At 40.2% G+C, this 17,196-nt stretch overlaps 1 protein-coding gene across 6 annotated transcripts in view; it reads left to right on the forward strand.

The window, feature by feature from the left end:
* Window positions 1-17,196, forward strand: part of ZNF385D (zinc finger protein 385D) — a 999,751-nt gene that overhangs the window by 711,593 nt on the left and 270,962 nt on the right. For all 6 annotated transcript variants that reach the window (XM_049870885.1, XM_049870886.1, XM_049870887.1 and 3 more), the window contains one exon: window positions 11,596-11,738. In XM_049870885.1, coding sequence (XP_049726842.1) covers window positions 11,596-11,738 — 143 coding nt within the window. The remainder of the gene's footprint in view (window positions 1-11,595; window positions 11,739-17,196) is intronic.

A 17,196-nucleotide genomic window follows, 5' to 3' on the forward strand; every position in this document is an offset into this window, starting at 1 on the left:
TAGACAGACAGATGGACGGACAGATAATAGCTGCCATCCAGTTGACTCCGACTCATGGCAGCCTTATGTACAGCAGAACAAAATGTTGCCTGGTCCTATAGCATCCTCACAACTGCCAGCATGTTCAAGTCCATTGTTGAGGCTATTGTGCCGATCCATCTCACCGAGGGTCTTCCTCACCTTCATTGGCCCTCATCTTTACCAAACATGATGTCTTCCTCCAGTGATTGATCTCTCCTGAAAATGTGACCAAAGCAGATGAGTCAGACAATGTTGTGTTGTGACTCATAAGGTTTTCATTGGCTAATCTTTGGAAGGCCTTTCTTCCAAGCCTGTCTTACCTGGAAGCTCCACTGAAACCTGTCCACTATGAGTGACCTTGCTGGTATTTTCAGTACTAGAAGCATAGCATCTGACCTTACGGCAACATGCAAGTCACCACGATACGACAAACTGACGAACGAGTCAACACGGGTACCTAGCTATTAAAAAAAAAAAAAAAAAAAACAGCTGTTGTTGAGTGGATTCTGGCTCATGATGACTTCATGTGCTTCAGAGTAAAACTGTGCTTCGTAGGTTTTTCAAAGTCTGTGACCTTTTGGAAATAGGTTGCCAGGCTTTTCTTCCAAGGGACCTCTGTGTAGATTCAAAGGCTGCTATATATAGTACAAAATCCTAAGAGCATGATCCCAGCAGTTTCTGGCTTAAGACAGTGGACACGATTAACTGTGATATAGCACTCCGTCTTGATCCTAAAAGGAGAATTACTGAGGAGAAAGCCAGAATTTCTTTCCTAACAGCAATGCATTCTGAAACAGATTGCATCAGGTACCTTATCTGTAGATTATGAGTTGCTTTAGGCTGCTGGTTTTGCATTGGAGCTGCGCTGACCAATGGAAACTTCAGTGATGATGAGAATGTTCTTTATCTGTGATGTTCAAAATGGCGGCCACTAGCCATATGTGGCTATTGAGCATTTACAGTATAGCTAACATGACTGAGCAACTGAATTTTTAATTTTTCTTTATTTTAGTTTTAAAATAGCACATGTAGCTAGTAACTACCATATTGGACAGCCCAGCACTAGATCAGCTTTGTTTGATAGCACTGACTGCTGACTTGAGAGTATTTTTCAAGGGAAACTTCTGATTTTTTGTGAGGCAGATACCTGTCTTATGCACTGTTGAGACATAGAGGCAGATTTGAGGTTGAGTACTTAAAACTCCTTACCTGCCACTGCTAACGGAATCTTGTCAAATGTTTCCCAGACACTGTGAATCAGTCACAAAAGTTAGTTAAATAAATGAGAGATTCCATTTTCCTCTCAGTGAAGACTTGGTTCAGGGTGGTAGCAGCATTTTAATTGTGATGATGACATTCAGTGACAGCGACAGAGAGCAAAATTAGCCTTTCCTTCTTTCCTAGCTTCTATCCAAAATGAGTTTTGAGATGGTTTCCTGGTGTATTTAAATACCAGAAATTAAAATGAGTGAAGAATTTGGGCAAAAGGAAAACCTGGATCACTCACATGTGTTTTCCTTTATGAATAAGATCGAGTCACCGGCCAGAGACTTGGAAAATGGTTTTGAATCATTGTTTCCTGTGTGGTGCTCCATTTTCCTGATTCATACTCCCATTCCCACCTCATTCCTCTCTGTGGTCAAGAGCAGAGTGTGTGAGACAGCAGTCACCATTTGGTGTGAATTAGTGCTGCCAACTTGCTCTTTTGGGCAAGATCTTGTAGACCTAGTTTTGACATTTGAGTTCATCTGTCAAAGACAGGACATTGTACACCAATTAGGACCTCTGTTAAACAATAAATAAGTAAAAAGAAAGAAAGAAAGAAAAAAAAACAGTTGCCATGGAGCCGATTCCCATTCACGGTGACCCCATGTGTGTCAGAGTAGCACTGTGCTCCATAGAGTTTTCAATGGCTAATCTTTTGGAAGTAGATCAGCATCCCGTTCTTCTGAGACTCCCTGGGTGGACTTGAAATTGCAACCTTTCATTTAGCAGCTGAGCTCATCTTCTAGGTTTTAGAAAGCGGATCCAGCACTTTCTACCTCAGCACAAAAGTCTTCAGAGAATCAGCAATTCCAAACGGAGGGAAAAAATTAGAGCAATAAAAGCAAAATTGCGACAAAGTCACACTTAATTTAAATTTTATCTCAAAAAAAGTTGCTGGTGTTATCGTTCTGTTGGTAACAGCATTTACACAGATATAGGGACTGAATGGAAGTGTGGATCCCTGAGGTTTAAGGAAACATGATAAACATAATTTTCCCAGCCAAGGAGTCAGAAATTATCTCAACAACAAAACTGCCCATTGTAATCCCCAAACAGCAACCTTGAGTTGTTCTGAGAGGCAACTACACAAAGGGATACAACAAGTGGATGTTTATTTTTCTGGTTTGGCAAGTAGATGCAAAAGAATGTAAACTCCAGGGCTTTTGAAACACATTTAATGTGATATCTGTGTCTTTCTGAATCTTCTTCCAGTGTAGAATAGTGTCAGCATGTTCCCATGGTAGATAAATATCAGTGATAAATACTGAATATTCCTTTGTGTCATCATCTTTGCAAAGAATGTGTCTGCTTTAAAAAAAAAAAAAAACAAGAATAAAAACTTCTCACAGTATTGCTGTTTTTAGTGCTTTATGTTCTGGCTGTAACATAGCAGGCTTACCAAATGTGATAAAACTCACTCTGTGAATTGTTCTTTTCTGTTATTGTTTGGTTTTGTTTTTGTTGTTGTTCTAGGTGAAAAGCTCTTTGAATCAGTGCGTTGAAAATTGTGAAATTCCATCAAGTGCCATTTATGACCTATGTAATTTTAGATAATGCATTTAGCTTCTTACAGCCTTGGTTTCTGATTTGTAAATTGGGTATCATAGATACCTGGCAGAATTGTTTTGAGTTTTAAAGGTATTAAGAGGCGAGCAGGCCCTGTCCATGTCAATTACACTGTAGATTTATACAATTTAGTTATTTTCTCTCAGTCCCACCCTGGCCTGCCAATTTTAAACTAGAGCACTCCATGGCAGATGTTTTATGTCAATTCAAGTTTTCCCTTAAGGGTCCAAGTCCGTCCTTTTGTTCTCCTTCCTATGAGTAGTATTAGCTCTAGTTTTTTATGCCCACTATCACATTGACTTTGACTTCCTGTAGTCCACCACTCCCCTCCATGGTCATGGTGAATTCTAATTGAAATTATCTGTAAATGGATGGGAGCAGTTTCCCATGAGTATCAGATTAGTTGCGTATCAAAAGTAAGTACATCGGATCCAAAATTCTACAAAATTATCAGATATTTTCCTGCTGAGTATGACTATTCTGAGCAGTTCAGTAGTTTAACCATGGCTCATCATTGAAATACACACACATATACACATATTCAATATATAAATACTAATATATTAATATATATAAATATTACTAAGTTGATGGTGAAGGAAAAAGATACAATAGAAAGTCTTGCTCCCATTGGAGAAATCAGAAATTTGTTCAGCTTCCTGTAAACACAGATTTAAAAAATATTCTGTTAACAATTCCCAGTTCCAAGGCACACACTGGCATGAATATTTAACAGCAAAAACCCCTGATCATTTTGAACTTCAGTTTTGTCATTTGGGGAAGTGAAAGATTAAGTAGTAGGTTAAACTGTCAAACAGGATGTCTGTGACGGTTTGATGAACTCTAGCTGGATCAAGTGAAGAAGTTCCAGGTGAAAAGTGTGGTATTATGGGAAGAACATCACCCCTCTCTCCAGGAATATTTCAAAATATTGATATACAAAGTTACCTTATATTGTGAGTGTCCTCCTCCTGTAGGGGTCAAAATAAATTGAAGAATGGGAAGGTACTGTGTCCTTTTAAAATTATTTTGACTGACTGCTTTTAGAGAGCCTGAACTTGGAATTGGCCTGAACAGCTGCCTTAAAAGTTACTTATGGTCATTGAAGAGACAGTGCCTCACTTAGTGAGTGTCAGGTGGCCAGGCGCTGGGCTAGACACTTTATATACATTGTGTGTAACACCACAAGTTCTCAACTGAGAACCATTGGCTTAGAATTCCTATGTATCTGTATATATTATTACAACAGAAACTTCCAAATTTCCATCTTAACTTTGCTTTTGAAAAGGCAAACTTCTGAAGTGGATGTGTCTTACTTTCTCAGACAGCCTCTATTAACAAATATGGGTAGGTTACTCTAGAATTTTTTTTTTCTTTCAAACTCACAAAAGAGTACTTTTCGTGAATACACAGCTGTCTTGTGAATAGACCAAAGTACTGTTTAATATGTTTGCACTGTTGTTCATTATTTGCCATTTCAGTTCTCAATATTAACCAACAGCAATCAACACCAAAAAAAAAAAAAAAAAGAGAAAGAGAAGAGTTTGGTGAGTTTTAATGACCACTGACCTAATCTTATTTACCATATTATCCCATCTCTTACTCAATTTCTTATAGCTATTCTGTACTCAGTGAATGTTTTTAATTTGTTGACTTGAGTGAAATATAGGAAATTTGTTATAGAGAGATAGCAATTGCTCTAAAATCAGAATAGCCAAATTTGTTAAAACTGGGAATAAATCAAAATTGCATAGGCTATGAAATATGTAGTGCTAGATATAGGCAGTCTATGCCAAGAAATTTGGGAGACAGCTACCTGGCCAGCCAACTGAAAGAGGTCCATATTTGCACCCATTCTGAAGAAAGGTGATCCAACAGAATGCAGAAATTACCAAACAATACCAGTATCACATGATGTAAAATTTTGCTGAAGATAATTAAAAAAAAAATGGTTGCAGCAGTACATTGACAGGGAACTGCCAGAAATTCAAGCCTGATTTAAAAGAGGATGTGGAACAAGGGATATCATTGCTGGTACCAGATGGATCTTGGCTGAAAGTGGAGAATACCAGAAAGATGTTTACCTGTGTTTTATTGATTATGCAAAGGCATTCAACTGTGTGGATCATAACAAATTATGGATAACATTTCAAAGAATCAAATTCCAGAGCACTTAATTGTGCTCATGAGGAACCTGTACATAGACCAAGAGGCAGTCGTTCAAATAGAACAAGAAGATAATGGATGGTTTCAAATCCGGAAAGATGTGAGTCACAGTTGTATCCTTTCACCATACTTATTCTATTTGTATGCTGAGCAAATAATCTGAGAAGCTGGACTATATGAAGAAGAGTGTTGCATAAGGGTTGGTGGAAGACTCATTAACAGCCTGTGATATGCAGATGATACAACCTTGCTTGCTGAAATGAAGAGGACTTGAAGCATTTATTGATGAAGATCAAAGACCACAGCCTTCTTCATGGATTATACCTCAATAAAAACAAAAATCCTCACAACTGAACCAATAAACAACATCATGATAAATGGAGAAAATATTGAAGCTGCCAAGGATTTCATTTTACTTGGAATCAACACCCATGGAAGCAGCAGTCAAGAAATCAAAGGACATATTGCATTGGGCAAATCTGCTGCAAAAGATCTCTTTCAAGTGTTGAAAAGCAAAGATGTCGCTTTGAGGGCTAAGATGCGCCTGACCCAAGCCATGGTATTTTCAGCCACCTCATATGCGTGCAAAAACTGGACAATGAATAACGAAGACTAAAGAAGAATTGACACCTTTGAATTACAGTGTTGGCAAAGAATATTGAATATACCGTGGACTGCTGGAAGAATGAACAAGTCTGTCTTGAAAGAAGGATGGGCAGAGCATTCCTTGGAAACGAGGATGGTGAGACTTAGTCTCATGTACTTTGGACATATTATCAGGCGGGACCAGTCCCTGAAGAAGGACATCTTATTTGGTAAGGTAGAGGGTTAGTAAAAAAGAGGAAGACCCTAACCATGGTCAGTTGACACAGTGGCTGCAACAATGGGCTCAGACATAGCAACGATTGTGAGGATGGTGCAGGATATGGTAGTGTTTTGCTCTGTTGTACATAGGGTCACTATCAGTTGGAAGTGACTCAGTGGCAACTAACAACAACAGATATAGGCAGAGTATCAAATACAAAGGGTACGAGTTTATATCTTTTTTAACCCTTACCCCATGGAGACTTTTCATTGCTTTCCTCAAATTACGAATATTAGTATTTGTTGAAGCAACACTGTTGGTAGACAATAAGAAGAAAACAACTTTTAACTTATAGAAATATTTATATACTTTGATATTTTTATCAAGATGTTTTATGATAAGTAAAATGATAATGTTCCACTGCTGTTCCTAAGGTTTTCACTGGCTAATGCTTTTCAGAAGTAGACTGCCGGGTCCTTCTTCCTAGTCTGTCTTAGTCTGGAAGCTCAGCTGAAACCTGTCTTCCATGGGTGACCCTGCTGGTATCTGAATACCAGTGGCATAGCTTCCATCATCATAGCAACACACAAGCCCCCACAGTACGACAAACTGACAGACACGTGGGAAAGAAAAAATTCAAGCCTCGAGTTGCAATAGTGAAGGATTCCATGGGGAAAATATTAAACAACGCAGGAAGCATCAAAAGAAGATGGAAGGAATACACAGAGTCATTATACCAAAAAGAATTAGTCGATATTCAACCATTTCAAGAGGTGGCATGTGATCAGGAACCGATGGTACTGACGGAAGAAGTCCAAGCTGCTCTGAAGGCATTGATGAAAAACAAGGCTCCAGAAATTGATGGAATGTCAGTTGAGATGTTTCAACAAACAGATGCAGTGCTGGAGGTGCTCACTTGTCTATGCCAAGAAATATGGAAGACAGCTCCCTGGCCAACTGACTGGAAGAGATCCATATTTATGCCTATTCCCAAGAAAGGTGATCCAACCAATTGTGGAAATTATAGAACAATATCATTAATGTCACATGCAAGCAAAATTTTGCTGAAGATCATTCAAAAATGGCTGCAACAGTATATCCACAGGGAACTGCTAGAAATTCAGGCCAGTTTCAGAAGAGGACATGGAACCAGGGATATCATTGCTGATGTCAGATGGATCCTGGCTGAAAGCAGAGAATACCAGAAGGATGTTTACCTGTGTTTTATTAACTATGCAAAAGCATTCGACTGTGTGGATCATAACAAACTATGGATAACACTGCGAAGAATGGGAATTCCAGAACACTTAATTATGTTCATGAGGAACCTTTACATAGATCAAGAGGCAGTTGTTCAGACAGAACAAGGGGATACCAGTTGGTTTAAAGTCAGGAAATGTGTGTGTCAGGGTTGTATTCTTTCACCATACCTACTCAATCTGTATGCTGAACAAATAATCTGAGAAGCTGGACTATATGAAGAAGAACGGGGTATCAGGATTGGAGGAAGATTCATTAACAACCTGTGTTATGCAGATGACACAACCTTGCTTGCTGAAAGTGAAGAGGGCTTGAAGCACTTACTAATGAAGATCAAAGACCACAGCCTTCAGTATGGATTGCACCTCAACATAAAGAAAACACAACTCACAACTGGACCAATGAGCAACATCATGATAAATGGTGAAAAGATTGAAGTTGTCAAGGATTTCCTTTTACTTGGATCCACAATCAACAGCCATGGAAGCAGCAGCCAAGAAATCAAAAGACGCATTGCATTGGGCAAATCTGCTGCAAAGGACCTCTTCAAAGTGTTGAAGAGCAAAGATGTCACCCTGAAGACTAAGGTGTGCCTGACCCAAGCCATGGTATTTTCAATCACATCATATGCATGTGAAAGCTGGACAATGAATAACGAAGATTGAAGAAGAATTGATGCCTTTGAATTGTGGTGTTGGCGAAGAATATTGAATATACCATGGACTGCCAAAAGAATGAACAAATCTGTCTTGGAAGAAGTGTGGCCAGAATGCTCCTTAGAGGCAAGGATGGCGAGACTGTGTCTTATATACTTTGGACATGTTGTCAGGAGGGATCAGTCCCTGGAGAAGGACATCATGCTTGGCAGAGTACAGGGTCAGCGGAAAAGAGGAAAACTCTCAACGAGGTGGATTGACACAGTGGCTGCAACAATGAGCTCAAGCATAACAATGATTGTAAGGATGGCGTAGGAATGGGCAGTGTTTCGTTCTGTTGTGCATGGGGTCACTATGGGTCAGAACCGACTCGATGGCACCTAACAGCAACAACAACAGCAACAAAATGATAATAATCATAGTCATATTACAAATGCAATAGTTTCTACTAAAATAATGAAGGAATGAAATAGCTATTATCTCAAAGAACATATTTTACACTATTTGCAAATAGTATCCTTGCTGCTGAGTATGTACAGTTTGGTACAAGTGAAATAGTTCAGGTTTTAACTAAATTTTAAAAGCAAAAATGTTAGTCACAGATAATTCTTAAGAGGTAACCTCAATTTTGTATATCAATGTCAGTACTATAGATTTGGAGGCAAGCATCTACAGTATTTTTAGAGTAAAGTAATTGAGTATTTCACTTAGACTCATTAATTAGCCTCGTAATCCTAAATTATATCTGGTGTCACAGGTCAGGTTCCTGTGGAAGCAGACTCTGAGGCTTTATTTGGGACAGCTCTTGGGGACACCACCTGTGAGGAGTGAGGGATATAGGATTTGGCAGAGGGAGAAGGTGAACTGGGATTCAATCACAACAGAGGCCTCTGCCTATTCTAGATTTTATGAGGCACTTTAGAGCTCAAATAGCACTTTAGCACTGTCCTGCTTTGAGGCAAGTGGAAAAGCCATTAAGCCCCTTCATTGATCAGTCATTCAGTGGAGACACCAACTTCTCCTCCTGGAAAAGGACCATGACTTGGATGAGGCAGGTCCCTTTGGCCCAGGGCCATTTTCAAATAGAGTCTCAGATCAGAGCCATCTGCCACCAAATCTCTCAGAAGCTGGGGAAATGAGTGTCTCAGCTGTAGAGGGGCATCTGGGGAGCACACCACAGCATTCACTACAGCTATATTTGCCTAGCAAGAGGCCAAAGAATATGTAGTCACATGTCCTCTGATTTTCACTCATATTCTAGGCTTTCTGTCTTCAAGCAAGTAGGAAGACTTACATGCAAATATTTTTCCTAATTTCCTAAAATCTTTCAATTCATCCCTAGTGTTTTTTATCCTCTCTGATGGACAATTTGGTTGTAATGTTGAGAGAGGGCTTTGAGTTGTACGTATAAGTATAAACGAAATACATATCCTGGAAAAAGAGAGAAGGGAAAAAGAGTACAACTAACTTCACGTCACATAAGAATCAACATATATTTATTTGTTGTGCCTCTCAGTGCACTGGATAAAAAAGGAGCTTGAGCTTAACTTCTTTGAATCCCTTGAACTTGAAAAAATAATGAAATACAGCCCTGTAAATTGCAGTCTTATGACTATAAGCCTTGAAGTTTTCTGTGGAAGCAACATAAAGAGCTGAAAAGCTTATCAACTTACTTTTTCTCTCCATGAGTTTATTTTACCCTTTACCTAATTTTGGCAATGTTAGGATTAAACAAGGTAATGGATATATATGAATATCCTTTATAAAACATGACTTTGAGTCATAGATGAATATATTTTAAAATTTTTATTGAAGCTTTCTATTATTTATGGACATGTTAAGCCATACCACTGATGTCAACAAACACTTATTATCTGTGTTTTCTAAACAAAAGCCAATCAAAAATTTATTTTGGTGCTTTAACTTTTCATCAAAAGAGAAACTTCTAGCAGTATTAAACTCTCAGCAGGTCTGAAGTCTTTTGGATGCCCTTACTAGGGAAGTATGCACAACCATACTCAATCTACTCCCCCAAACTCATTGTCGTGGAGTCAATTCGGACCCATAGCCACCATGTTGGACAGAGTAGAATTGCCCCATAGAATTCCCAAGGCTGTAAACCTTTACAGAAGCACATCTTTCTCCAGTGGAGTGACTGGTGGGTTTGAACTGCTGACCTTTGGGTTAGGAGCAGAGCGCTTTAACCGCTGTGTGCCATCAGGGCTCCTTAATCCACTACCAGGTGGACAGTAGAAAGTTTGTGGTGTGTTCTGGTAAATGCAGACTTGTTATATGTTGCTTTTATCTCTGTTTTAACATCTGCTCTCTATTTCTTCCCTTGTACTACTTTTCTTTTTTTTTAATTGTTTTGCTGACTCAAATGTCAGTTGTTGGCCTTGCCATTGTTGAGGAATATTTCAAAACAGAAGTAAAAGCAGTGGGGAAAGATAGTGTTTTTGCTAATTTGGCTCCAGCTGATTTTAGACCTGGAAGCAGGAGAGCTGATGGCTCTTGTGTGCTGTGAATTAAACCCTGGGCTGATGGCTTCTGTTATAGGTCTGAAGTCACCCAATTTGTTAGCAGGTCCTCTGGTCCAATGGGGTTGGATTTACCGTTGGGGAATCATTTTCAGAATTTTTTACCGTGTATTCAGGTAACCATTTGAAGGGAGGATGATGGCCTGATGTTTGCATTTGGCCAGAGAGTTGGCTATGAGATGTGTGAAGGCAATTTATATGGAGCCTCCCTCTACTTCGCTTTAAGAACAAGATGGCGTCAGCTAAGGGCCATCGATGTGAACTTCTCTCCTCTCTTCCACCTCCTAGAATTCTCTTCAGTGAGAAAAGAAAACTCTCACTGCATTTTGTTTTCCTCATGCTTCTTGGATTCTCGCCAGCAGGTTTTTACAGTCTGTTGCTTGCCTTTCAGATTAGAAGAATGCTGGCATATTTTAACAGTTTCCTAGGATTCAAACAGCCTTTAATTAGCAGCAAATTGATGTTTTGGAATGTTACCAAATTATGGGAGACTTTGAACTTTGAAGCTGAGCTTTCGTCCTTCCAGGTTCTGAGCGCAGTGGAGTCCTATAACAGGGGGTGAAGGTGTGTGCTTCTTTACAAAACAGCTGGCTGTGTATTAGTGTGCAAAGGGGGCGTCTTTGTTGCCATATGAGTCCCACAGCCTGCTCATTGGTGGCCTTCTAATTTCCGCCTACCCATACCTGGCAAGGAGGCAGGTAGTTTTGAGTGCTCAAAGCTGAGCAGCCCAGGGATTACTCAGTTTGTTGCACTGGGTTTGCTGGGTTTTAATCCTCTAGTTGCCAGGGCAGTAAGGTACAGCTGCCTGTGTTTGCAGTTGAGTTTCTTATCTGTGCCAGGTTCATGTCATCTTGCTGCCAGAGCTCTGGATGTGGGGGAAAAGAGCAGTCCTGGAAAGTAATCACTCAGACTGAGTGTATTTTCTGAGCAGAAGTTGGGTTTCAAAGAGGGAGAGGTGTGCATTTGAGGGGTTTTTCTTTTGAATCCAGGAATCTTGGTTGCAGCAGATTTGTAGCTGACCCAACTCAGAGGCAATTGGGGAACAAAGGGAAGGGAAGGCCGGATTGAAGAGTGACTGCCTCTTTGAAATGTTAACTGTTATTTACATGACCAGATAGCTATAATCTGAAGAAAAGAGAGCCATTCAACTAGCTTACTCTGCCTAATGGCAAATCTGCTCATTTGGCTAGTTCCCAGTTGAGATCAATAAACTCCATGTCCTGTGACCCGTAAAACTGCCCTTTTTTGCTCAAGAGGGACCTTGGCGGTTTTTTCCATGCATGATGTCCCTGACTGCTCTCTTCTCTCCTCTCTGCAGGTGGTACATGCCAGAGCCCTGCTCTCCCAGCCCTGGTCCGTCCACCAGCCCCTCCTTTGCAGCCATCGCTGGATATTAAACCGTTTCTTCCTTTTTCTCTTGACACTGCAGCTGCAGTCAACCTTTTTCCCAATTTTAATGCGGTAAGTACCATGGCCAAATTTGCGTCTGCCAGAGCATTGGGAAACCTTGAAGGCCTGGGGTGATTTGGTCACTACCCTCCATCTCACTGTGTCATTTATCCCATGGTTTGTCTAAAATCCATGCTGAAGTTAGCTGTCTCTGGGTGTGTAAAGTCCTCAGAGCCAAGCTCCTGTTCAAGGGAAAAGAAAAAATGATTTGATCTGACTGGATTGTTTGTGACTTGATATCTCCCCTTTAGTGTCTTCTGGGTAACATCCACAATTCTGTTTTGTTGGAATACTTACAAATTGAAATTTAATGAATTAGTTGGAGAAAGCATTGGAATTCAAGTAAATGTCTAAAACTGTAAATGTGTGTTTCTTCTATCTTGGCTATATACTTTAATTTTTAAACCTGTTTCTTCTTTTCTTCTTTTGTAATTTAATAAAGAGGATCCTGATAATCATAATAGTTACACATTTCATATAAAAAATAATTTTTTTCTCCTCCTCAGCACGAAACACATCAGGCTTCCGGTAGCGAAAGTTTTAATATATATATTTTTTTCTTCCTGCCCAACCAGAGTTGCTCAAGTTAGCCTTTCTTAAATTATTTCTCTCAGTTTTTTAGGGCTTTGTCAACAGTCTTAATCAGCATAAGTTCACTTACCCTCTTGCTTCTATTTTCACTCTTAAACATGTTTTTATAAGTTGGCAGATTCATCATATTCATTGTCTTAGTTATCTAGTGCTGCTTAAACAGGAACAGCACAAATGGGTGCCTTTAACAAATAGAAATGTATTTTATCAGAGTTTAGGAAGCTAGAAGTCTGAATTCAGGGTGCCAGCTCTAGGAGAAGGCCTTCTCTCTCTCTGGGATCTGGAGAAAGGTCCTTGTCTTTTTGAGCTTCTGTTCCTGGGTGACCTCCATGTGGCTTGGCATCTCTCTTCCCTCATCTGTCTTGCTTATTTAATCTCTTTTATGTCTCAAAAGAGATTGACTCAAGATGCACTCTACACTAGCCCTGCCTCATTCACTTAGCAAAAACAACCCGTTCCTAAATGGGGTTATAACCACAGGCATAGAGGCTAGGATTTACATCCCATATTTGGGGGGGACACAATTCAATCCATAATATTCACCATCATGTTTATTTTTGTACAGACTGTGAGAGTATTCTTAGGATGGAAATTGAAAAGGTTAGAAACAAGTAAGCGACCTTGTTTAATAATGTCATCTGGTTCTGCATTCAGTAGCTTTTATAAAGCAGATCTGAGCCTGTCAACGACAGGACCTGTCAACACAACCAAAGCAAAGTGGATTACAATGGAAGGTCCCTAAATGCCCAGTGGTCTAAATAATCCAGCTTCCTTGTTGCACTGTCTTGCCCTTGTGATGGATTTTGTATTTTAATCCTGCCAGGAATTTAATTATTTTTACTTAAGAGGTAGAAGTGGTCTTATTTTCTTTAATGGTACTTTGTCACAGGGAGTTTGAATCAACTCAGTGGCAACTAAAAATGACAGTGAGATGGGACAATAAGGCGCTGTTGTTAGCTGCCACTGAGTTGACTCCGACTCATGGCAACCTTATCTATATCAGAAAGACACATTGCCCAGTCCTGCATCATCCTCACAGTCACCAGCATGTTCAAGTCCCTCACTGGGGCTACTGTTGTACTAATCCATCTCACTGAGGGTCTTCTTCACCTTTGGTGTCCTTCTTCTTCACCAAACATGATGTCCTTCTCTAGCGATTTATCCCACCTGATGGTGTGTCCAAAGCAAGCAAGTCAGACAGTGTTCTGTTGTGATCCGTAAGGTTTCCATTGGCTAATTTTTGGAAGTGGATGGCCAGGCCTTCCTTCTTAGTCTTAGTGTGGAAGCTTCACTGAGACCTGTCTACCATGATTGACCCTGCTGGTATATAAAATACTGGTGACATAGCTTCCAGCATCATAGCAACACCCAAGCCACTACAGTGCAGCAAACTGATGGGTGATGGAGTTAGGGGCTATTCCTCAATAAAAAACAAGGGAGAATTAAAGCCATCCCTTTCCTTTTTGGAGGAGGTGAGAAATTTTCCATAGGACTCTTATTTTGAAATTGATGAACCATAAATAAAGCAGGAGGAAGATTGCATTTGCAAAGTATAGGTTTCTAATTCTGAATGTTTCAGCAAGAGTAGGGAAAAGATTTACTTAGCGTCACATTCCCTTATTCTTAGATGACTACAGTGAAGTCTCCTGGGTTCCTTTTCTCTGAGCTCCTTGACTGTCTTTCTGTGAAGTGGCGTCTTGGCATAGCCTTGCTTCGCAGACACCTGGGAGATGAGCCATCATGGAACCTTACCTGGCCTCTGACACCACTCGGCACCCTGTCACTCAGGTCCCATATGGGCTTTATAGCAGTTTAGGTGAAATTCTTGGAAGGTTGTAAAAGGCTGGGTTTAAAACTTGATTTGTTCTTTGGGAAACATTAAAATCAAAATGATTTGATTCATAGTATTTTTTGTCATTAAACAAAAATAAGTGATATGTTGAGCTATATGACACTGAGCAAATCTCTAACTTCTCTGCTCCTGTTTTTCTTTAAAATAAGTTGAACCTAATGATCTTTTCCTTTGGGGGTTATACCATTGAAATACTCTAGGTGGTTTTATTTTTTTTGGGCAGGGGCAAAAGTAGCAATGCATATTGGTCAAGTGGACTCTGTAGCTAGACTGCCTAGGTTCAAATCCCAGCACTGCCACTAGCCATCAGTAGGACGTAGGGTAAGTTTTTTAACTGCCATATACCTCAGTATCTTCATCTGTACAATGGAACTAATAATGTAACCCACTTCACTGGTGTGGAGCCATGGTGGTGCAGTGGTTAAGGGCTACGACTACTAACCAAAAGGTCTTTAGTTCGAATCTACCAGGTGTTCCTTCGAAAACCTATGGGGCAGCTCTATTCTGTTTTACAGGGTTGTTATGATTCGGAATTGACTAGACAGCAACATGTTTGGTTTTTGGTTTGGTTTCATAGGTGTATGATAATGATTCTGTGGGTTAACATGTAAATCATTTAGAACAAGGCTTGGCATAGAGGAAACACAATTTAAGTGATAGATTTTATATATCTGTAAATAGCCAGTACACCTTTCCTATTTTGAATTTGGCAGCTCATTGACTAACTGATTGCAATAGTTTGACTTAGTTCTTTTTCCTCTTCGGTGGGTTTTGACTTGTGCTGGCATGCATTCCAGTTAAACCAAGAGGCCCCTTATTTCTAGAAAACAAACAAAAAAAAATTAAAACCATTGCCATTGAGTTGATACTCTCTCGTAGTGACCCTATAGGACAAAGTAGAATTGCCCCATAGGGTTTCCAAAGGTGTAATCTTTACAAAGCAGACAGCCACATCTTTCTCCTGAGGAGTGGCTGGTGAGTTCAAACTACCAACCTTTCAGTTAGCTGCCAAACAGTTATCAAAAAAACCAAAATACGATCTGGTTGCCATTGAGTCAATTCCTACTCATGGCCACCCTTTAGGACAGAATGGAACGGCCCCATAGGGTTTCCAAGGAGTAGCTGGTGGATTCAAAGTGCTGGCCTTTTGGTTAGCAGCTGAGCTCTTTCTTAACAACCGTGCCACCAAGGCTTATTGCCTCGCCCACTACTTATTCCCTCTCTATTTCTTTACGGTGCTAGTCAAGCTGCAGCCAACTGAGGGGTAAGCCACTCCTTCTAACTGAAAAGAATGGTTGTAAAGCCCATATCCAGGTGGCTTGGGCCTCAAATAAGGGGGTAGAGCATCTCCCTAAGTAACAGCCAGAGTTCTTGTTTTTTGTTGCAGGTATGAATCTCAATCCGAAAACTCATGGGTGTATATGAAATGTAATTTTCTGTGGCTATAACTTGATTTAATGTCTGATTCAAGGCTGGAGGGAAATGCGATCTATTTCAGTTTCAGGGCACACTAAGACTTTGGAATATAAGAGGTTATCCAGCTGTTGGTGGGAGACTTTCTGTGGTCATCAAGTTATTTATCTGCATAGGCATTTGTGAGGTGGTCAGTACTCCAGTTTGCATGACTTTTTAGGCTCCCAGCTTTCTGCCTTTTCTGTTCCATGCATGGAATGCACAAACTCTGCGAGACAGTCTGTTGTTCTCCTGCCTAGGTGCGCCATACAGCCCTTTCTCCTTTGCCAAGAAAGCGATGAACCACTCTGCCACCTTAACAGCCTTCACCTATCTGAACTTTATAAAAAAAAAAAAAAAAAGTCCATGAGGCTCAGAGACTGTCTGTTAGATTTCCCCCCAAGAATATGAATAGGGAATCATCTATTTGGGGCAAGGGGAGGTACAATGGTGAAGGAAAAGAAGCATAATTAGGAGGGAAAGAAAACAAATTTATGATGAAAATAGAAACTATTCTAAGCATCCAAACAAGAAGGAACTTAATATAAGGACTTAAACCCAGAATCAAAGCTGTTGCTTTTGAGTTGGTTCCTACTCATAGCAACCCTGTTGGACAGAGTAGAGCTGCCCATAGGGTTTCCAAGAATGTAAATCTTGACAGAAGCAGACTGCCCCACATCTTTCTCCCTCAGAGCAGCTGGTGGGTTCAAGCTGCTGACCTTTCAGTTAGAAACTGCACACTTAAACCACTGTGCCACCAGGGCTTCTAATAGAAGGACTCGGGTGCTTACAAAACCTTTGGAAGTACAGAGCAAACAAAGGTCAGAGAAAGCTTTTGCTAGCTCTTAGTTTTTCTGCTTGCTTTCATAGAGTCGGAAACTTGCAGAAACACAGGACACCCTGTAATCCCAATTGCTTTCATCCAAATCCCATTAAATGCTTCTCTTTAATGGAATTTAAGCCTGAACACTGCTGGCAGGGATCCTTGAGTTTCCAGTGCCTGTGATATAAGGGAGAACATAGAAGAGGAAACACAGTGCTGAGTTGCCCCAATAAGGATGGGAAGGCCTGTATAGAATCACAGAGGCTGGATATCTCTGTAACCATGGGCAGGAGGCTAAACTCATTTCCTGTTCTGTAAAAAGAGAATAGCTAAATACCTCTTAGGTTTGTTATCAAAAGTGTGGCTGGGTTTTAAAATGCTAGAGATCAAGGCTGAGAATGTACTTGGGCAAGACCCTGGAATGCTGTTAAAAGGGGGAGCTAGTCGTTAAAAATAGGCTGCACTCCTTGACAATTTTGTCCCAGGATTTCATGATTTCTTTCTTATTTTTTTACCCTCTAAAGTCTAGTTGTCATACAATAGTTATGACAACAAAGATTGATTAGAATATTGAAAAGGAGCCACTTTTGAAGAATGTGCTGATGGGGAATGACTGAGAACCTGATTCCATCTCCCCTCCCCATGGCTGTATTTGTTGGTATAAGGGTTAAATGAGCAAACTGTCCTAACACACCTGCGTGGGACAGATACTCCATGGATATTGAGTCCTTCTCCCTCCCAGGAGATGAACA

Source organism: Elephas maximus, chromosome 27 (assembly GCF_024166365.1).
Source record: "Elephas maximus indicus isolate mEleMax1 chromosome 27, mEleMax1 primary haplotype, whole genome shotgun sequence".
Lineage (NCBI taxonomy): Eukaryota > Metazoa > Chordata > Mammalia > Proboscidea > Elephantidae > Elephas > Elephas maximus.